The sequence below is a fragment of the Pseudorca crassidens genome, chromosome 11, assembly GCF_039906515.1.
Source record: "Pseudorca crassidens isolate mPseCra1 chromosome 11, mPseCra1.hap1, whole genome shotgun sequence".
In the NCBI taxonomy this organism is placed as follows: Eukaryota; Metazoa; Chordata; class Mammalia; order Artiodactyla; family Delphinidae; genus Pseudorca; species Pseudorca crassidens.
In genome coordinates, this window is record NC_090306.1 from 96,798,779 (window position 1) to 96,821,178 (window position 22,400).

The following is a 22,400-nucleotide window of genomic DNA, read 5'->3' on the forward strand; positions in this document are numbered from 1 at the left end:
GTTATCAGAACTAGGGCACTTTCCATGTGGGACCTGTGTTCTTTACATCCTTCCTGCATAAATCCTGGGAAAAGTGGTGTGTCTACACCTGGGACCTGGCAGAGCCTGGGTGGGGGGCACAGGTGGGTTTGGGTGAGGCTTTGGGGCCCCAAGGTGGCATCTGTTCTGGCTTTGCCTACTGCCCCGCCCCAAGTAGCAGCCGCTTCATTCCCTTCCGGCACCCCCAGGGTAGCCCCACCCTTGCAAGAAGAGCCTCAGAGTAAACATCATGTTTATTTTGAACATTCAAATTTACAGAAACAAAAAAGTAACAAAACCTTGACATATCATACACACACACATACGCACACGCACGCACGCATGTTGCATCTCATGTCACCTTATGTACAAAATCAGGCAGGAGGAGGAGAGGGGGAGGCAGGTCGCCAGTAGGATGCACTAATTTCACAGTGTCTGACAGCTCGACATGCTCTCTCACTGCTCAGCCTGGGCCCACGTGAGCCCCTTCCCCACCCAGCGGGGTCGGGGGTGGTGCTGGGTGGAGGGGTTTAGAGTGGTAGGCAGCTGCGACAAAGAGGGTGAAGAGAGTGTCCATCTCTGGGAGAGGTGTCCCTTCCCCAGTTTGCTCAGAGCAAGGGTGCTGGGAAATGTAGAAAAGGAGGGACCCATTTCGGCGGGGGGGCGGGGACGGGGACTGGGGCCACTGCATCATGGAGAGCACTGAATGCAGAGTCAGAAGGTTGGGTTCAGGTCTCCCAGTGTCCCGGCTGGGTGTCCGCAAATGCTGTTCATCTTCCCTGGGCCCTGGCATCCTCATCTGTAAAACAAGGGCTTTAGAGCCCTTCTTGCCCAAATCTGTGGTCCTAGGTCACACACAATGGTGGCAAGGTGATCTGCCCCCTTGGGATGTTGATTAGGGGCACCATGTGCCACAAGGTGGGAAAACTGGCAGATAAGAGCTGTGAAGCACCTGGCACAGGGCTGGGCCCAAAGCAGGGGTTTGAGAAATATCAACTTTCTCCCCTTCGCAGCCTGGGATTCTCAGGAGACGCCCATCTTCCTCTCCCCTTTCAGCTCTCCTGGAAACTCCAGCTGGTGAGAGGAGGGCACCCTGCACAGGGACATGTTCCCTGAAGGGGCTGAGAACCCTCCCACGGCCTCACCCAAGGGGACCCTGGCCCTGGGGTCAGCCCATCCTGCATCTCTGTTCCTCTCGGTGGGGTGAATGGGGTCAGGAGCAACGGATGACCAAATCCCGCTGCACAGACGGCGGTAGCGCCCGTCCCCTCAGGCTGAGGGGTGGGTCCTGGATGTCACCTGCCTTGGTTTGAAGTCTGGACTCCGTCACTTGCTGGCTGATTGACATGGGCAGGTTACTTAACCTCACTGGGTCCCAGTTTCTCTACTTGTGTGAGGGGGCTAAGAACAGTCCTAGCTTAGAACTGTTGTGAGAATAAATGAGTTGATCCCGTGAGGTGCTCAGCATGACGCCTGACACTTACAAAGGGCCTAACAGACACGGCTCCAGCCTCGTTCTCAGCCAGGAGTAGCTGGAGGATGCAACCGAGCACCATTTCTCTTCCCCGTCTTTCTGGCTGTGCCTGGGAGCAGCTGAAGGTCAAATCTGGAGTCCAAACAGCAGGCATTCGGCAAAGGTAAGAAGGATGAATAGTAGATGAAGGAGAGGTGGGGACTTCGGGGCGTTCATCTTTCCGGAATGGAAACGGGCATCCAGGCCACTCACCAATGGCCCAGACTCAGAGCCTACAAGTGTCTCCAGTTTGTTCCTGTTCCCTCTGGAGGGATGACCAGGGTGACTCAGCACAGGTCACGTGTCTCATGATCACCATGAGAAAGCATAAAGGACTTGGGATGATGCCTCGGGGTGGGCTCAAGGGATCAAACAAGTTCTTTCACCTCCTTCTCAAGACCCTTTCTTTGCCCCAAGGCCTCCCCAAGAGCTGTTCCCTTGAAAACGATAACAGAAACCCAGTAAAACCCAGTGTCCCCGAAATCTAAGTTCCGAATTCCGCCGTCACCCCAGCAACAGTGTATGTCCTTATGAGACGCTTGACCCCGCACTGAGGCTGATGTCATTGGCTGTTACCGGGACAACCCAGACCTCGGCAGGTTCTGGCTGAAGTGCACCATCACTCCTTCTAGGCGGAGTTGGGCTGGAGGGGCTGAAAGGTCTCTCTGTGCTCTTGAAATGGAAACGAGGATCTGGAGGCTGGAAGCGACAAGTTTTGGAAAAGCCTCCATGGCCCTGGGACCCACAGTCTGCAGTTCTTGCCTAGTGCCTCAGGCTAAGTGGACGTGGGGAGTGGAGACAGGGACCCAAAAGGGGGGCAAAAAGCCACCAGTGCCCATCTGACTCAGGTAGCCAACAGCTGCCCAGACACCTGGTAGGTGACTGGCAAGGGGAGGGACACCTGTGTTCTCAGGTCTCCATTCCTGCCAGAGTGCCCGGGGATCACACCTCTCCTCCCCTACCTTCTGGGGGTGGGGGGTGGGAATGCCAAGATGTTTGTATGTTTCATAAAGGAAGGTGGGCCAGTGGGCATGCTGGAAAGCATTCTGACCTCTCAAATATCCATTCTCTCAGGTATAGGCTGGACTCAAAAGACTCTCATGGGCAGGAAATAGGGTGTGGGGGAAAGAGCACTGGGTTCTAGTCCTGGCTCTGCTCCATCGTGCTGTGTGATCCTGTGCAAGTCACTTGCCCTCTCTGAGCTCTTCTCCATCTGTACAAGCAAGAGGTCAGACTGGGTGGCTTTTCTCAGCTCTGATATTCTCCTACTCTCTTGGGGGAGCTGGTGGGGACTTAAGGGGTAGGAACCAGGAAGCCACCAGCCCTTTGAGACACTCAGATAGGCAAGGGTGCCAGGCTGGGGGAAACCAGAAGAGCTGATCTTTACAATCTGTGTGTGAGGTTGGTCTGCTTTGACCCTTGCCCTTGCCCCTGACTCTCTGGAGCCAGCTTCTGACCCTGACCCAGCCTAGCCAGATCCCATCGGCCGCCCAGTCCCAGGACCTGCCCCTGCTGTGCCCCTCAGTCCTTAGGCAGGTTCTCAGGCTTGTCCCACCCTATCCACCTGAAATCACAGACCGTCTCACTTTTGATCTGGAGAGCTCTCAGAAACGACGGAAGCAAGGGCCTTAGTTCATAAATGAGGAAGGTCAGCCCGGAGAGGGCAGGGACTTACAGAAGACCACACAGCAGGTCAGCGGCAGGGCTGACCAGGAACCAAGGGCTCCTCCTCCCTATGCAGCACTCTGCACACTACGCCACGCTTCTTCCTACCCTCTCAGCTCCGTCTTTCCATCCCCCAAAGGCTGCAGGGCCATGCAGAGCGGGTAGGTATTGTGGGTCCCCTGGGGCATGTGCCTCTGTCCCATGCTGTCCCCAGCCCAGGCTGAAGTGGCCCAGGCCCTGTCCTGGCTGCAGAAGGGGAGAGGTGACCGTGCCAGTGGGCACAGCTGTGGATGGGCGCAAGGGGTGACTATGGCCCTTTGGCCTCCCGGAGTCTTGGTCCCTAACCCTCCAGGCTGGAGCTGGGAAGGGGGTGTCCTGGAAATTGAGGTGGGGCTGGGCCAGGCATGGAACCCACATTCAAACCACTGCACACGAAGAAACAAGAAAAGAGGAGGAAGAGAGGGGTGTGGGTAGGGGTGGGGTGGGGGGAGAGGCTCCATCAGGATCCCACTGCCCTTGACCGGCAGCTGGTAGAAAGATAAAGGAGGGCTGAATCTGAGTTGCCCATGGTTCTGTCATTCCCTCTCAGCTGGGGGACAGCTCTCCAGCCTGTTATGGCCCTGAAGGGAAGGGGACAGGCCTGTTGCATGGAGGACAAGAGGGCAGATAACCAGTCCTGCCGCTGAGACAGGGGGCCCGTCCCCCATACACGACCTCATGGGAGGAGCTGTGAGATCAGTGGAATCAGTTGTGCTTGACAGACAGGGTGCAGTGGGAGGTGAGAGACGGCTCCACTCTAATGCCAGCAGCCGTGAGGGGGAAGAGCCGTGGGCACTGCTACGCACCCACTGCCAGGCCCTGGACTCCCCCCAGGCTTGACCTGTTGATTTGAGCTGCTTGCTCTCATCCGAGTGGGATTAGGGGAAAGCCATCAAGGGCAGGGCGTTCTGGAGGTGTGGGTGGAGGCGGCGGAAACGGGAGGCGTGGCCAGGAGTGGGGCAAGAGAGGAGGCCAGTATGTGGGTAGGCTGAGGAAGCAATGTGACCCCGCCCCGGAAGGCTCCCGAATTGGCAGGCAAGGGAGGGGCCCTGGACGAGGCGGCCCCTCATGCCTTGGCCCTGGCCCGTCCCTTGCAGACATCAAAGGCGGCCTTCGTTGCACCCCCAAAGGCCTCCACCAGCTTGTCTTCCCAGGGGATGACGTTGCCCAGCAGCGGCCCCGTACAGTTGGCAATGCCCAGGACCTGGGCAGGTGTCAGGATGTGGTCCCAGAGGTTAAACTGGGCAATGTCACCCACAAAGGCCTGGGTGGCATCAAACCGGCCACCTAGGGTATCCTGGACCAAAAGAGCAGAGAGAAAGAAGAGAGACATGGAGTGAGGGAGCAGCAGAGACAGGCAGGCACTCAGAAAGTCAACCCCCTGTCCCGGCTGAAGTCCCACCCCCTCCAGGTTCTAGCCCCGCCCCAAGGTTCTAGTCCGCTGAGTGAGTCTCTGCTCTCCCTGGGTCTCACCCAGTCTACCCATCTGCAGAGTGGCTGGGCCAGACTGAGAGCTCACTGCTGTGCTTTCAGGGGCCCTAAGTGGGTGGGGTATCTAGCTGCATCCCACCCTGAGCCTTACCTGCTCCTGGCCCAGGATAAGGATCCCGTGAGGCTTGACGGGGTGCCAGGCGGCTAGGTTCTCACCGGAGCCCTGCAGCTCTCCATCCTGGTAGGCAGACCACAGCCCGTCCCTTGTGGTCCAGGAGAGGCAGATGTGATGCCAGCCATTGTCCTTCAGGCTCAGGGGCAGCTGGGCCACCTGAAAAGAGGTTCCCGCAGCCCCAGGTCAGAGGTGCCACAAGGCCCGAGGCTGGAGCAGTGGGATGGGGAATGGGGAGACCGGTGTCCCTCCTTCCAGGGACTGACCCAAGGCTTGACCCTCCCCTTGCTCCCAGCTCAGTGTCTTTCCGACCACTCTTTCTCCTTTCCCCACAATATATCAGTACAATCAGGCAGCTTCACTCAGATCACAAGGGACTACTCAGTGCTGGTTTTCAGCTGTTTCTAGGTGGTTTATTCACTCTCTAACAGGCCTGCAAGGTCATGCAGGGTGGGAGCTGAATCTCACAAGCCCACCTTCCCCTGAATACCACACACAGTGCCTGGCACACAGCTGGGCTCAAGAAGTACTGGGGGCGGTAGAACAAGCCTTAGACTCCGAGGCCGGGCACTGCCAACCAACCCCCTGTGGGATCCTGGGGAGGCTGCCCTTTCCTCCCTGGGCTTTAGTCTCCTCATCCGTAAAGTCAGGGGTTTGGGAAAAGGATAGCAAATATGCAGCCACCTCTGCCTCCTCCTCCACCCAAGGCAGACATGGCTAATCAATCATGAGCCTAGACTCACCCTAGGAACCTTCCTCATCACAGTGCTCTCAGAAGCCACTGATGGTTGATAGAGTTGGCCTGTGATATGAAAGGTACTTGCTGCCTCTGGATTTGGGGCTCCCAAAGGGCTCTTTCATCTCCCAAGTTCTCTGAGATCACAATTTATTGCAGCGTTCTCTGAGGCCTACTTGGTGCCAGGCCTTGTTCTGGACACTGGGGGTATGGATTTGGTCCTGGTCATAAAAAAAGCTGAGTCTGCACAGGAGGGAAGCACTTCAGGGATGATATTACAAGACAGAGTAACAGGGGCCATCTGGGAGGTACAGAGGCTGTGAAGGCCCAGAGGGAGAGAGGGGTGTGGGAACAGAAGATGTGAAAGCTAAACACATCTGGAAGTACAATGGACTCTGGCAACTCTGCTGCAAGGCAAAGCAAGTGGCGGGGGGCACAGCAGAGGCAAAGGCTTAGAGGCTGGAATAAAATGAGTACTGTGAGTAGCTTGTGAGGTTGGTGCTCAAAAGGCCCCAGAAGTTCAGGGAACTGGGCCCTGTCCAGGGTGCTGAATTCCTTTCACTAGAACTGAGTGCTAACCGTGGGCAGAGGCAAAAATGGCAGCCAGGGGGTGCATGAAGGGAACCAGGAGGCAGGATCTAGATGTCATCCAGCTACCCTGGTGGTCTTAGGACCTACTGGGCTACAAGGGAAGTTCACTGTCCCCTGGGCCCATCTCCCTCTGCCTCCTTCAGGACACCCATGAAAGGCACCTCCTGCTAAGCAGGGTTCTGCTGGGTGTCAGCCACTCCTAGCAGCTCTCTGTGGCCGTGGCCTGGTCACAAGTGGGTGCAATATATGTTGCCTGCATTTTCAGGGAGTCTCAAAAGACCACCATGCCTGCAAGACCCAAAGCAATGTGGCAGGCCGGGGAAGATATTTTGGGGGAATGGGGTGATAAGATGCTCTCCTTCCTTCCCCCTTGATCGCCATGCTCCTGCCACATCACTCCCCCCAGTCCCCCTACCTTATCCTGCCCTGAAGCCAGGCTGGGGGAGGGGTGAGGGGGTGGGAGTCCTGGGCATGGGGCAGATGGGTGACCCAAGGGCAGAACAGTGGAGGGATTAAGAGGTGGTTTCTGGAGCCCAAGACCCCAATTCACATCATCACCCCTTCACCGGCTATGTGGCCAGGGTGCACTATTTGCCCTCACTGAGCCTCAGCTTTTCCATCTGCAAAATGGGGATAATAGGGTGTCTACCTCCTGGTGCAGTTGGGTCAAGGGTGATAATATGGGTAAAGTATTTACTAGCACAGGGCACATTTATCGAAGTTTGTTAAATGCTAGGCTCTGCTCAAAGCCCTTTACATGTATTTAAGCCGTTTATTTCTCACCACAGCCCTATGAGGTAGAGAGTGTTATTCTTGCTTTACAGATGAGGAAAGTGAGGCATGGAGAGGGTAAGTGACTAGTCTAAGGTCACGAAGTGGGTAAGTGGCAGAACGAGGCCTCACATCCAGCATGCAGCCCAGAGCCTGACCATGGCAGTATCCTACTCACCACGTAGGGGAGGCGCATGGGGCTGGTTGCAGGGGGGAGGGGGGCGAGGAATCCACTAGCACTCCCTCCCGCCCTTCCTCCCTCCCTCCCCAGAGAGGTCCTTTGTCCAGAAGAATGAGCAGGGCCCTGGGGGCAGGCACTTGCAGCCCTGCTCCCATAGCTGCATCGCTGGGGAAGCCTCTGAACCTCTGTGAGCCTCACATGCCCCTCTGTAAGTGGCGCACCACCGCTGACAGCCTCTCTTGGACATGAGCTCCTCTTCGCAGCCCCAGGTCTGGCTTGTCTTGAAATCCCCAAACCCAGCCTGGCACACACGAGGCATTTCATGTGTGCTGATTCTGCTGAGCAGGAGAACTGAAAGGGCCCAGCTGTTTGGGGCCCAGCACAGTACAGGTGCTCCTGAAAGGGCCCCCCCCCCCCCCCCGCTCACCTTGTCATTGATCAGCAGCTCCATGGGGTCATGGCCCGCCTCCAGCAGCACAATCTCGTTGGCCTGCCCAGGCACCGAGTAGGAGAAGGGGGTGCCCTGGCCAGTGCCGCCCGACCTGGACCGCAACCACATGCAGACGCTGAAGGCGTAGAGCTCGGGCAGCGCCTTCCGCACGCGGGCGTACATGTAGTTGTTGCGGATGGGGATGCTGAGTCTGAAGGCGTCTGGGGGACTGTAGGCTGAGGACCCTGAGGGGGTGAGCAAGGTGGACACGGGGGGGGTCAGTGGACACTGATGGGGGGTGGGCAGGGCATACTCCAGAATGAGGGTTACTAGTCCCCTGGCAGCCCCAACTCATCTATAAGCCTCTTAAGGGTGCTCCTCACAAAGTTTAAAAGACGAAAGGTCCCTGAGAGCTCATGAGTCCTAAATCCACATCTTTCAGATGAGGAAAATGAGGCCTGGGGAGAGGAGGTGAGCTTCCAAGGTGACAGAGCAAGCCAGTGACAGCCGTGGAATGAGGAGCCAGGTCCCCTGATGCTCACACCTGTACACTGTCCAATATGTCATGTTTTTCTGACCCCCCCGGCGGTGCCAGCCCCAGGTGTTAAACAAATGACAAAATTCTGACATTGAAGGTGCTATTGTGGTGGTGGTTAAATGCATGGACTTTGGAGTCAGACCTGGTTTAAAGTCTAGATCCGCTACTTACTGGCTGTGTGACCTTGGGCAAGTCACTTGACCTCTCTGAGCCTTATATTCCTCAGCTGTGAAATGGGGATAATAACACTACCACCCCTGTATGGTCTGTGAAGATTAAACCAGCTGATGAATCAAGTACTTAGCCCACTCCCAGAATACAATAAGGGCCAGAAAATGCTACCTGTTAACAATAATGATAACGCCCTCTCCCAATTATTCTCTCTTTCTTGTGTTTCACAGCCTCTTCCCCACCATCCCATCTAGCTTTAGCCTCTGGAGAGCATGAAAATGCTTTCTGAGTGAATCTGCCACCCTGAGGACCCATCTGAGGACCAAGGCCTCGCCTGCCACGCCCTCTGTGGGGCTCAGGACCCACCGCGCTCCAGTTCTGCTACACGGTCCTGCAGGGCGTCCAGCTCCTTCGCCACCTCCTGCCGCTGCTGCTGGCTGCTGTGACCGAGGGCCACGCGCTCCTTCTCCAGCGCCAGCACCTTGGCCAGCAGCTGCCCCTCCAGCTCGTCCATCTCGGAGTGCAGGGCGGTGGGCACCACGGGCGCAGGGGCTGGGGCCGCTGAGAAGTTCACCCGGGCTGGAAGCTCCTGCTGCTCACGGGGCACAGAAAGGGACCACGAGGTCACTTGGAGGGAGGAAGGAAAGAGACAAAGGGCCCAGAGATGCCCACCACCCCTGCTGAGTGACCCCAGGTGAGCCTCAGCTTCCCCATATGTAAAATGGGATGGCAATACCAGCTCCAGGCAACAAACGTGTACTGGTGTCTAGCAGGCTGCTTCCAGTGCTGATGCGTGACGGGGAGCTGAAAGCAGGCTGGCCTCTGCCCTCAGGACGGCTCAGCATATGGTGGGGTGGGGAGCTGGCAGTAGAGAGCTGTAATAGTCCCCTGGGGGGTCGAACGTGCAGTTGGGGTTGAGAGCCACTACTGAGTCCATCATCGTGGGCAGGCTATATCCCAATGGGCCCTGAAGGGGTGGAATGTCTTTGTCTTCACTTAGTCACATGTCAAGCTTCTCTACTGGGCAGACCCGGGGGGACACAAATCAGGGGCTTCTGGAATACTGCTCCAGCGCTGCGGCCGCTTCAGGTTAGCATGTGGTTAAGATCACAGACTCTGGAGGCATACAGCCCAGGGTTAAAATCCAGCTTGAGAACCAACCTGCTGTGTGGCCTGGGGCAAATGCCTCCATCTCTCTGAACCCCTGGTTCCTCTCATGCAACACGGGACAACGGTACCTATTCAGAAGGGTTGTGGGGATGATTACATGCGGTAAATGCCCATGAACAGAGCCCGTTTACTGCACTTACTGTCTAGGGCAGCGTGTTCCAGGGTGGTCTCTGACACCCTCGTCCTGCCCAGGATGAGGACAAAGTGTTTAGAGTCCCCCTTTTTCCTGTCTTAAGACCCCAGCGGGAAGAACTGGGGCAGAAGCCAGGGCACCTCTCCTTTCCCCTCCCCTGCTGGAGGAAGCCCCTTCTGGGGTGGAGGAATGCAGGTGAGGCCACGAGTCTTGACTCCGGTGGGGGGGGCAGCCTCTGGCAGACACATCACAGGAACGTGGGTAGGAAATTAATAATTCAGTGAGCTTCTAGGAGCCAAATTAGACCATCCCTGTCCCCTATCTCCCTTTTCTCCTCCTCCACGCTCCCTACTGACAGCCCAATGCTTCCTCACTGCCCAGGGGCCCTGGCGGTTCCCACTCCACCTGCCCTGGGCCCTGACCACAGGCTTAGCCCCAGACCTGAGCTCACTGAATTCTCATGACTCCTTCACCGAGCAAATATTCAGTGAGCACCTATTACGGGCTCGGCACTGCACCAGGTGCTGAAGAGACAGCCGAGGGCCGAACAGAAAACCAAGAGCACAGCCTAGCATTCCCTGAGTGCCACGTGCCTGCAGGGATGGCCCCACAGCTCAGGGCAAGTGCAGAAGACCCCTCCCAGCTTCACTGGCCCAATCCTGGCCTTGTTGGTCATTTGCTGTGTGACATTGGGCAGTTCCCTTAGCCTCTCTGAGCTCCATGTGATGAGGGGATAAATGTGCCCCCTGCTTCAAAGTGCTGGGGGTGGGGAGGGCAGTGCAGGCAGAGTGGCACTGCCACACTCAGCGCCTGAGAGAAGGGAGCGGCCACCACAGACAGTGACGTGACCTTGCGCTGAGGAGTTGGAGGGACTGACACTTGGTTCCTCCATTCCACCCCAACAGCGGCGGCAGGTGGGCTAACCTCTCTGGTGTCATTTGTCCTTCTCTATAAAGTGGGGACTTGGAGGGTTTGGCTCGCGGGGCTGTGATCAGGGGAGCCCAAGCCTGGCCCGGCATGGGCCACTTTATCCCTCACAGAGTCCCATGAGAGAGGACACAGCCACCCACCCATTAAGACGCCTGCTCTGGCCCACCAGGTGGGGAGGCCAGGTGAGGGGGGCGGGGCACGGATGGATAAGCTGCTCGGTACACCCGGCCCCACCCATGTTACACTAATCTTCACTTTCCACTATCCGGGGGGCTCCTTGTATGAATCCTGACTCTGGTGCTGACTAAACGCAAAGCCTCAGTCTCCCCTTCTGTAAAACAGGGACAACGGGCCCCACTCTGTCCATCCACAGGACAGATGTAAGGATGGAACAGTGGAAGTAACAGGTCCTCGTGGACTGTAAAAGCAGAATGCACACTGTGAGGCTTGTATACATCAGCTGATGGGGAGCTCGCTACCTCCAGAATCTTCCCTTGACCACAGACAGCTTATGGAGCGATAGGGCCAGCCACCCACTGCATCTGAGGCAGCTGGACTTTCGGGAAACCTTGGGCTGAGGCAATTAGCTCATGGATTGCCTTCCACATCAGCACTGGGAGGGCCGGGGCTGGGTCTCCTCGGCCCCAGCACCATTCCAGCCTCACTTTCCCTCCTTCCACTGGGCCTAGCTGGGCATGAGGGGCACACCTCTGAAGAACAGTGTACCAGGCCCGCCCTCGGCACGTTCCATGTATTTCCTCGTGAATCCTCACAGCCACTTGTTTTGGATGGTACTCTTAGTGTCCCCATTTCACAGATGGGGAAACCGAGGCAGAAGTCCTTTTGAATTTTCTACAGTGATGGGGCTGGGCAAAGCTGACCCTTCTGGAGCCAAAGCCTTCTCTCTCTAGCAAAGCGTCTTCCTCCCTTGGAGCGAGAAAGACCTGCCAGGAAGGAACAGGACGTCAAGTGCTATTTACACAAATGCTGTTGCGAGGAGACACTGCGCAGGCCGAGGGAGGTGGGCACACAAGCTGTTCTTTTGTCAGAGCCGCCAGCTCTGCAGGAAGGCCAGGGAGGAGGTGGGCTCACTGGATCCTGTGTGGCCCCCTCCCCACCCCAACGTCTGAATCAGAAGAACATGACTCCCCCCACTTTCCCATCTGCTGCGGGCGCGGGCTGTGCCGCGTGGGCTCGGCCTGATGCCAAGTGGGCCCCCAGCACAAGACGATAGGGAGACGATGATGCCATCACCCCACGAGGGTCCTGATGGGGGCTCAGAACACACTCCTGTCGTGCTGGGAGTCCAGGGTGGGGTCTGGAGCCAGAGCCCAGCATTCGGGTCCAGCTCAGGTAATGTGCCGGGCTCATTAGCGCTCAGTAACAAGAGGCCAACAGAGGCAGCTGTCCTCCTTGCCACGCACCGCGTGCCAGGCCCTGCACTCCAGAAGCACTGTGCAAACATTCCACAACCCCTCTCGCCAACCTGGGGAAGTAAGGAGGCCCACTTTACAGACGAGAGAGCAGAGGCTCAGAGAGGTGAAGTCATCTGCCTGAGGTCACACCGCTGCGAAGTCGCAGACCCAGGACCCCAGTCCAGCCCCTTCTGATTCCAGAACCTGTTCCATTCTTCACGCCTACCCTGACAGTTCGTTGGTCTGCCGAATGGGCACGGTGTCGGCTGCACTGCCTGCCTCAAGGGCCAGCAGAAGAGGTTTTAGTGCCGTGAGAAGGCTGGGAGGATATGGCAGGTGGTGTCAGACCGTGCCTCGGGGCAGCTTCACAGAGGGGCCTGGATGCGAGGGACCTGCCTACGCAGGGTGGCTCTGAGGCTAGAGGTCGTGGGGAAGACCCTACCACCTTGTCCCCAGTGGGGACAACTCCTTTCCTTGAGGGAGCAGAGGGAAGGTGCTGGATTTTGGGGTCAAGGTCCCACCCTCTGCACAGCTCACCCCCGCCCAGACAGCACAAGGCCCAGCTCCAGGGGCAGCAGGGCAGGGTGGCAAGAGAGCAGGCCCGGCGGCAGCGGTGTGGGTCAGGCCTCCTATCTCCCACATCTGCTCAGCCCCCAAGTCCTGTGTGAGTCGGCCCGGGCTCACACCCAGGCTCCACCAGCCCAGTGACCTTGTTATGTAAAGCTGGCATGCCTCGGTTTCCCCATCAGCAAAAAAAGGTACAAAAATAATATTATCTCATAGCATTGTAGTGAGAATTAAATAAGTTAATAGATATAACGCCCTTAGAGTTGGCACGTGACGTGCTATGCGTCAGTTATTATTATGGTTATTACTACTTACACATGTATGTTTAATACCTACTGAAACACCTCGTGAAGGAGCCTCCCCTCCACCCATAAATCTTTTTTTGAATCATTATATTGAGAAAAAAAGCAAGTTACAGAAGAACAGTTAGATGCCATTCGCACAAAGTTGCAAAAATTCCAAACTAGATCACGTATATACAAAAGCATGAAGGAATGCACGGAGAGATAAATACAAATTCGGGACAGTGGTGACCCTCTGGCACCTGAGGGAGACGCTGAGGGGCATCAGCTGTTTGCAACTCGTCTGGGTCTTGAGCCTGGGTGGGGACCTGGATGGTAGTCTCTATACCTTTGTATATCTCTGAGGTACTTCACAATAAATTTCTTTTAAAAAACGGGGGAAGGGCTTCCCTGGTGGCGCAGTGATTGGGAGTCCGCCTGCCGATGCAGGGGATATGGGTTCGTGCCCTGGTCTGGGAGGATCCCACATGCCGCGGAGTGGCTGGGCCCGTGAGCCATGGCCGCTGAGCCTGCGTGTCCGGAGCCTGTGCTCTGCAACGGGAGAGGCCACAACAGTGAGAGGCCCGTATACCACAAAAAAGTAAATAAATAAGTAAATAAATAAATAAAATAAAATGTAGTGGGCTTAAAAAAAAAAAAAAAAAAAAAAACGGGGGAAAATCCAAAAGCAGAGTCTCAGGGTGGAATCTAACCCTGAATCTTAACCATAGCCTCACTCGGCTCCTGCGTCCCCCACCCCAGCCCAGGCCACCATCGTGAGGCTCCGACGCTGGCCCTTCTCCACACAGGAGCCAGAGGCAGGCACCTAACTGCAAATCCAAGCAGGTTGCTTGAAATCCTGCAAGAGCTCCCTTCTCCCACCAGTAAATACCCCGCCCCTCTAATCTCAGCCCTGATGCACCCCCAGAAGCTACACTTCATTCCGACTGAAAGTCCCCAGCTCCCTCTCACCCTAGGGCCTCCACACATGCTGTTCCTTCTGCCAAGAACACTCTTCCCACCCCCATCCCACCTCCTCTGGCCAATGCCTCCTCACCCTCCAGATGGCAGCTTCCCTGACGGCTCAGCTAAGATGCGCCAAAGGGAAAGGGAAAGAGGGTGTCTCTGGAGGAACTGTGAGTCCTCACTCACTCATTAATTCACTCATTCACGCATCCATCTGTCAACATGTGCTGTGGCAACACGATGCCATGGGTACCAGCATGACTCTCAGGTCAGACAGGCCCGTGTCATTCCTAGGCTCCCCACTTACTGGATCTGTGGCCCTGGGCAAGCTGCTCAACTCCTTTGACCCTCGGTTTCCTCAACTGTAAAATGGGGATAATTACAGTATCTACATCTTAGGATATACAAAATGAAAAAATATGTAAAGCCTGGCATATAAAAATGGCTGATAGAGAGTCAAAACCATTATTATTTCCTGCTATTATTGAGAGAACAGGAGAGCGTGGTGAGTAGTAACTGTGTGGATGTGGGCCCTGGAGCCAGACTGCTAAGGATTGAAATCCCAGATTTCAAGGTTCTTAACCTCTCCGAGCCTCGGTTCTTAACCAAGGTTCTTACCCCTCTGAGCCTCGGTTTCCTCATCTGTGAAATGGGGAGAGTAACGGTCCCATGGTTCTCATGGGACTAAGTTGTAAGGCCCTTAGAACAGGCTGGCACAGAGGGCACGCTCAGCCCTGATGCCTCTTACCAACTGCAAGGTGCTGTGGTTCCCTAGGCAAATGAGGCCAGCGCCGGCCACAGCAGCGCTCTCAGCTGGGGGGAGGCTGTCTGGGAGCTGTGACAGCGACAGCACCGGCAAGAAGCTCTCTGTGGGGCGGCGGGGGCATGGTGAGTCGGAGAAGGCCTCTCAGAGGGGCTGTCCTGCTCCCGCCTTCCTCCCCAGGAGCCGGCCCAGTGGGCTGCTCTGTCTCCATCTAACCCTGGCAGGGAAGGGGCAGGAGAGCAGGTGGCAGAGGCCGGACTGATCTTTGTTCTGGTCCCCACTGCCAATTTGCAGCTGGAATGGAAAGAAGACAAATGGACCTCTGTGCACCAAGGGTGCCAGGTCAGGCCAGTCGGTGTGTGGGAGGGGAGGAGGCCGGAGGAAGGGGAGATGGCTCACAGAGGGTGTGCCCATACACCCTCCTGGGCTCTGAGGCCCCAGAGCAAGTGACTAGGCATCCCAACCCCAGGCCCCTTCTCTTCTCCCTTCAAGTACTCCCTGTCAAGCTGCCACAAAATTCTCTCTCAGGCCCTGCCTGCCCACACACCTTCTGGGCCCTGGCCAAGAATCTGCAGCAGAGGCTGAGGACCCCACCCTCAGCCCATTTTCATAGAAAATCCTGGCTGTCATCTTGGCTCAGTTCTGCCGTGCTGTGTGGCCTTGGGCAAGTCACTCAGCCTCTCTGAGCCTCAGCTTCCCCTGGAGTCAAACGAGGGGTGTGGGGGGCACCTAAGAGCTTCCGCTTCGGGTTGGCTGCCTCGATCTCTGTCCCGAGTTCAGGAGGGATCACGTGCCCAACTGTCTTGGGAAATCCAACGGCATTGTCACTCGGGGGGGGGGGGGGGGGACACCAGCCACTGATCTCGGTCCACCTCCCACAGGCAAGGTCTTCACAAAATGGCCAAAAAACATGTGAAAAGGTGCTCAACATCATGAGTCATCAGAGACATACAAATTAAAACCACAATGAGTTCACTACACACCCACCAGGACGGGGAGTGTCTTTAAAATGACCGTAGCAAGGTTGACAAGCTTCACAGCAGGTGGGTGTGCAAACACTCACTGCCACTTTGGAAAAGCGTTTGGCAGAAACTCCCAATGCTAAATATATGCCTCTCCTGGGACCCAAGCATCCCACTCCTGGGGATACATCCAGGAGAAATGAGGACTTTTAGCCAACTAGAGATATCACAAGTACATTCACGGCAGCTTTATCCGTAATAACCCCAAACCAGAAACAACCCAAATGTCCATCCACAGAGGAATAGGGTATCTCCACACACTGAAACACTACACAGCACTGAAAAATAACGAACCACAGACACACACACCACGACTGAAGGTCAGACAATGTTGAAAGAGAACACCAGACACAAAGGGGTGCAGCTTCTCTGAGTCGATCTGAGTGACGTTCAAACACAGAGAAAACTGACCTACAGTGACCGAAACTGGAACAGTGGTACCTCTGGGGAAGTATTGACTTTGGGGTCACAAAGGAGCCTTCTGGGGTGCCAGAAATGTCCTGACTCTTATGTGGGTGGTGCTTTCATGGATGCAGCCATACATAAATTTTCACTGAGCTGTACACTTAAGATTTGTGTCTTTTTAAAGTAAGATATGTGAGCTCTTACATATATTGAATGTAAGATATACCTTAAAAAAAAAAAAAAAAAAAGGCCCACAGGTAAGTCCCTGTCTTCCGCCCAAGCAGCTCGTGCCAGGCTTGGAATGGCAGGAAGGGTCTCCTTTCCCAGGCGAGGGCCTGCCAGCGATGAGAGGCCTCCAGGGCACAGGATGACAGAGAAAGAGGGGTTCTCTGGGTGTCCTGCCCACGCTTCCATCTGACAGATGGGGAAACAGGAGCAGAGAGAAGAAGGAATTTTCTGAGGTCACGATGAGCAGGTGGCAGAGCTGGGTTTTTTAAAACCAAGGTTTCTTGCTAGAATGCAGGTTCCACACTGGCAGGAGGAGGGGTTAAGGGCTTCTCAGTATGGATGCCCCACCTAGAGACGGGGGGAGGCCAGCCACAGGGAGAGGGGCCGTCGGGGTCTGCAGGTGGCCTAGAGGGCACTAGGTTCCACGTCCTCCAACAAAAGGCCTATGGGCAGAAGCTCTCTCACTGCACTCTGCTGGCCCCTTTTGTGGCCAAAGAGGCAGGGTCAAGGGAACCAGCCCCTGCAGAGCAGAAGGTTCCAGGGTGGGCAGGAACGTAAGAGGAAAGCAAAAGCAACCAACAGACTTTTAAAAAGGCACCAAAAGATTCTATAAGCCGCTTTATCTGCAGACTCCGCTGAGGAACTGGCGGTCTGAGAGTGTGTGGCTGGGGAGTCGGGGGCCACATAAACATGGAATCTGCATACTCCCCACTACAATTCCTAATCAGGAAACATCGGCCCAAGAACTCAGAATTTAGAGCCCAAAGGGCCCAGACCAAACCCAGCCCCTCCTAACCATTTTACAGATTAAAAACATGAGGCCCCGAGAGAGAAAGTGATTAGCCTAAGGTCACAAGCAAGAAGAACTCAACTTTACGCCACCCAGCCTTCCTATTTCAGTGAATATGTAGAGCTGCAAGGTGCTTAGGGAGCATCTGCCCACTGACCATTTTATGAAGGGGAAACGGAAGCCGCGGGTGGGGAGGGCGGGAGGTGACTTGTCTGGCTCTGGTTCCTCCAGACTCTACGAGCCTCCATTTCTTCATCTGAAAGATGGGAATGCATACAGCCTGCTTCATAGGTCTGAAGACTGAATAAGCTAACATGTACATAGTAAGTGCCTAATAAACGTCACTTGTTGTCATTATTTATTGTTTTCAGCCTCCTGATTATCTTGCCAGCCAGCACGACAAGCCTTTGAGGACTGGCCCTCATCACTCTCGTTCTATACGCTCTGAGGCAGAAGTGGTCCAGGGCACTCTCCAACAAGAGGCACTTCCCTCACCTGTGTTTCTCACTCTCCTGAAGATAGGTGAGGTCTGACCCCTCCAGATGGATCTAGAGCTAATGATGAAAAACAAGAGCTCTGGAGCCAAACACTAACAGGGTCAGATCCAGGTTCCAATGCTGTGTGAACTTGGGCCGGTTTCTTAACCTCTCTGAACCTTGGTTTCTTCATCTGTGAAAGGGGGATAGAATAGTACCTTCCTCATGGAGATTTTATCAGGATTAAATGAGATAGCGAACAGCACCTGACACATGGTAAGTGCTCAGGAAGCATGAGCTATAATTGTTATTAAGTCCAGGAGCCTCTGCGACCATCATCAGGGTGTTCCTTTTCATGGCTTCCACCCCAAGATGAGGGGAGGCAACTAGCTTGCCAGGCAGGATTAAGAATGTGACTTATGTCCAAAAATTGCTGCTTAAATCTATCTTGAAATTTCATTTTACACATAAATTAGTGCAAAAACAGAACACTGTAACATGCATACATGGCTGGCTGCCCCATAAATGGTCCTTTTGAAAAGTGGTTTTTGGCCACAGCCATAAAAGTCAATAGCATCTGACCCAGTAATACCACTCCTGGGAATTCAGCCTAAACAAATACTTCAACAGACTTAAAAAGAAAAAAACAAACAACTATCTGCATGAAATCGATCCTGCAATGAGCATCTAGAAGCAAAAATAATCGGAAACAACCTACATCTCCAGCAACAGGAGACGGTCAAAGGATTGATGGATGGTGGAGCCTGAGATGGATGTGAGGATATTATGGGCATCATTAAAATGGTAATTACCAGCAACCCGGCAACTCAGGAACAATGTCTACACTTGGATAAAGGACCAAAAGGGGGGCTGCAAAAACGAATAAAATGGTGGAATTAAATATAATTCCCCCTGAAATCTTCTGACATTTTTTCAATTAACAACAAAAATAACAACAAAGATAAAAACATAGAAGACAAACAATTTCTCCTAAGCCCTCAAATGTGACTCCAACTTGAGGCCTGTGGAGAGAGGGTGGGCGAGGGGGACCTTTCCTCCCCTTTGGTAGTCAGCCCAGTGGGGTGGGGAAGGGAGGGATGCAGAGAGGTGAGCAGGGGTGTGCTGAGATGTGCAGGGGTGGGGGTAGGAAGGAGACAGAGGGTGAGCAGGGAAGGCCTCTAGGAGGAGGTGTACTCAGAGCAGACTTAAATGATGAGTATGGATATGTTGGGGGTAATCTAGGCAGAAGAAGAAGAAACTGGGAGATGGGCCAGATACAAAATGGCAGCCTGGGGGCAGGCTGAGTGTGCACCACAGGGGAGCCCCACGGGGTGGGCTTAAGGAAGATCCCTGGGGCTGCCTGGAGGAGGAGGGATGGAGGGGTGTGTCTGGGCAGGTGGGAGACCAGCATGGAGGCTGCTGCAAGGAGCTGCGGAGAGATGAGGCCGAGGCCGACTGAAGTGGGGGGAGGGGAGGAGCCAAGCAGGGCTTCTCAGAGCGCACCTGAGTCCAGGTTGGGACATGATGAAGGTAGGGGGTTGGTGGGACATCCAGAGGGAGGTGCTCAGGAAGCAGCTGGATCTATTGGTCTGAAGCTTGGAGAGAAACCTGGGCTGGAGACGAAGTTGGCTTGGGGCATCACGGTGGAATGGTGTTGGAAAGCCTCAGCGTGTGGCTGAGTTCACCCAGGGAAAGTGAGAAGAAGGCCAGGAGGGGCACACATGTTACAGGAGGAGGACCCAAGAGGGGACAGAGAAGCAGAGAGGGTGGAGGGGCAGGTGACAGGTACCTAGAAGCCAAACGCATGGAGATTCGTAGGCGGGGATGATCAATGGGGTCAGATGTTGGAGAGGGGTCCAGCAAGATAAGGACTGAAACATTCCCATTCAATCTATCAACTGTGGTGACGTCACCACGAGCACTTTCAGTGTACCAAAGTGGGAGAGAGACTAGTGGTGAGAAAGTACACCCTGAAAACCTGGGGGCATCCTTCTGAGGCTTTTGGATGAGAAGGCAAGGGAAAAACTAGTCAGTGGCTAAAAGGTGCATGGGGTCCAGCTGAGACCAGTAGTCTGACCCCGAGTCTCTCGGGATCCAGACCCTGACCCCTGCCAAACACCCCAAAGAGACTGGCTCTGGGGGCTGCCAGGCTCAGAAGGACAGGCAGCCCCTCCACGTCCACTGCACTCAGAAAGCAGGAGTGCGTATAGGGAAGCAGGACTCCCCCACCTAGGAGGCTGACCTGGTGCCAAACCCCAGCCACCAGGATACCCCCAACCTCAGCGGGCTAACCGGAAGGGAGCCCACCCTGCCAAATGCACAGGTGCAGGTCCAGGGCAAGCCCAGCCCTGCCAGCCCCAGACGTGGGAGGAACCACGGGCGCCATCTGGGTGTGGGGGCAGGGACTAGGGCAGGCAAGGGGAAGTTTATTGAAGACCAGATCTTTTTTTTTTTTTACATTAATAAAATCTATTTCTAAAAGGAGGATTTGTTCCCATTTTAAATTTTGGCTATTTAAAAAATTGGTAATATTAGAGCTTAATGTTAAAAATAGCAATCCAAAAAGATTAACTCACTTAATCCTCCTAACACTCCAATGAGGTAGGTGCTAATACTGTCCCCATTTTACAGGTGAGGAAAACTGAGACTTCCCTTCACTGTTGACTTTCCGTGTTTCCCTGATTATTTTCGGGCTCTCAGCTCTTATCCTAGAAATCCCCAGAGCTGGAGTGGGAAAAGGGATGTTGCCAGCAGGTAAGACTCTGGGCTTTCCTCCTGTCTCTGTCACTCACCTTAGGAGGTCTCTGAGCCCCAGGTTTGGGGTTGGCTGTGATAGCTGCCTGGCTGTGCTCTGACACCCTGCAGGGTGGGTGCTGACACCAACATGGACTTTCTGGAGGGCCACTGGGCCATGGGCACGGCCAACCTTCCATACCAGCAGCATCTCCTGTGCTGCTCGGCCAGGGATGTAACTGAGAAAGCCATGGAGAGGGAGAAGTCCCTGTCTTTCCTTCCTTCCAGCCATTCTCCTCCCTTTGACAGCTGCGCTCAGTTTCGAAGGAGGTAATAAAGGGGGCAGCTGGTGCTGTGGCCTCTTTCTCCCCCCTCCTTCCACGGATCCAGTTTTGTTGCTAACCCCCTTCCCTGCAGTCTGAAGTCGTGGATGGCTGGGGGTGGTCAGTGTCTCCAGATGTCTGTCCTACCTAGTGTGTCCAGCTTCCCCTCCAGGTGGCCCCAAATAAGTTCTCACAGGGAGGTAGGGGTCTGGCAGCTTCAAAGGAGAAATGGCTGGCCCAGGATCACAGGACAGCCAAGAGCGGATTCCCCCTGTTGGACCCCTTCTGTCTGATCCTGAGCCTGGGCCAGGAACATCTGAAAAAGGTGAGTGTAGGGGGAGAGACCCAGGTGGGACCCTATTTTTCACTCAGCCCCCACCCTACAGCTGCCGGCTTCCAGGCATTTTGTCTGGGCTACCACCATCTGAGCTCCTGCTATCAAGCCCGTGGTCCGAGCCCAGGTGGGGGGCTTAGCGGTGGAGGCGGTGAGGGGCACCCACATTTGGCTTATGAGACACTGTTCCCTGCTCTTCCGCAGGAGAGGAGGACCCTGAGACCCTTGGACAGCGTTCCTATCTTCTGACCATAGGGACTGAGTGTGTGGCTGGTGCAGCTTTGGGGGTGTCTGAAAGAAGGAAATAAAACGGACATTTAACGAGGTCCTAGTTCGTGCGTAGCATTTTCACGTACCTACATTTTCATCAATCCACACTACAGGTGGACACCGTTATACCCATTTTACAAACTCGGAAACTGAGGCTTACAGAGGAGAAAGGATGTGGAGCGAGCCTTTCCCGTGTGCCTCCTGTGCCTTAGTCACAGTGTCAGTCTCCGGCCTGTGTGCGCTACCGGACTCCTCCCTTCTCCCCCTGGGAGGCAAGACCAACCATCCCCTTTGCACAGACGGAAACCCGAGGCTCCGAGACTCGCGGGGGCTCCCCAGGGTCCCTCAGCCGGCGGTGGCGGCGGGACCCCGGGACGCTCTCGACTCCCTCGAGCGGCCCCTCCCACTCCCCGGCCAGGTCCCGACGGCGCGTGGCGCGGCGCTCACCTCGATGCGGTCGATGCGGTCCCGGAGGGCGCGCACGGCGTCCTCCAGCTCGAGGATGAGCGCGGGCGAGTCCCAGGGCCCGTCGGCCATGGTGTCGCGCCGGGGACCGGCGTCCTGGAGGCCGCGCGGCAGGCCGCTCTCGCAGCGGCCCAGCTTGCCGGTGAGCTCGCGGATGGTGTCCTGGTCGGCGCGGATGCGCGCTTCCTGCTGCAGCGCCGTCTGGCGTAGCTGCTCGGCCGTGCTCTGCAGCAGCAGCAGCTCCTCGCGCTCGCTCGGCGCCGCGTCCCCCTGCTCGGCCCCCGACGGGCAGGCAGCCGCCAGAGGCGTGCACAGGAAGCGGCTGAAGAGGGGCACGGGCGGCAGCGGGTGCGCGCTGGCCGCCGGAGCCCCGGGCAGCGCTGGGGGCCCGGCCGAGCCGCCCGCGCCGTGCAGCGCGCTAAGGCTGCGCTGCGGACCCTGGGACGCGGCGGCGCCCGAGGCGGCCGAGGCGTTGTCGGCGCCACCGGGCAGCGCCCGCGCCGGGCTGGCCGCCAGGGGCACGCTGGCGATGATGCAGATGACGGCACCGAGGAACGCCAGCATGCCCGCGGCCAGCAGCACGGCCAGGAACTTCAGCGTGAGGCGGGCGGCGGGGGCACCCGAGGCCCCCGGCAGGCGCGGCGGCGGGGTCGGGGCGCGGGGCCCGGGCAAGTGGGGCCGAGCGGGGCCGGAGCGGGAGCGGGAGGAGCCGGAGCCAAAGCTGTTGCCGCGGCCGCTGCTGCCGCCGCTCTGAGCCCGGGAAGCGCGAGGAGGAGAAGGCGACGGGCGGCGGGGAGGGGAGCTGGCGCGGCGGCCCCGCCCCTCCGGCTCCTCCGGGCCGGCCCAGCCCCGCACCAGTTCCGTGCCGGGCGC

The 22,400-nt window shown here is 56.2% G+C and overlaps 1 protein-coding gene across 1 annotated transcript; it reads right to left on the reverse strand.

Moving 5' to 3' along the window:
- Positions 1-260: 260 nt before the first annotated feature.
- NPTXR (neuronal pentraxin receptor) lies at positions 261-22,177 on the reverse strand. Its single transcript, XM_067698121.1, has 5 exons — positions 21,510-22,177; positions 8,623-8,848; positions 7,545-7,792; positions 4,818-4,997; positions 261-4,532 (listed from the first exon to the last, which is right to left on the reverse strand). Exons 1-5 carry the CDS (start codon positions 22,089-22,091, stop codon positions 4,302-4,304), a joined length of 1,467 nt encoding a protein of 488 aa, XP_067554222.1. The 5' UTR covers positions 22,092-22,177; the 3' UTR covers positions 261-4,301.
- Between the last annotated feature and the right edge of the window lie 223 nt (positions 22,178-22,400).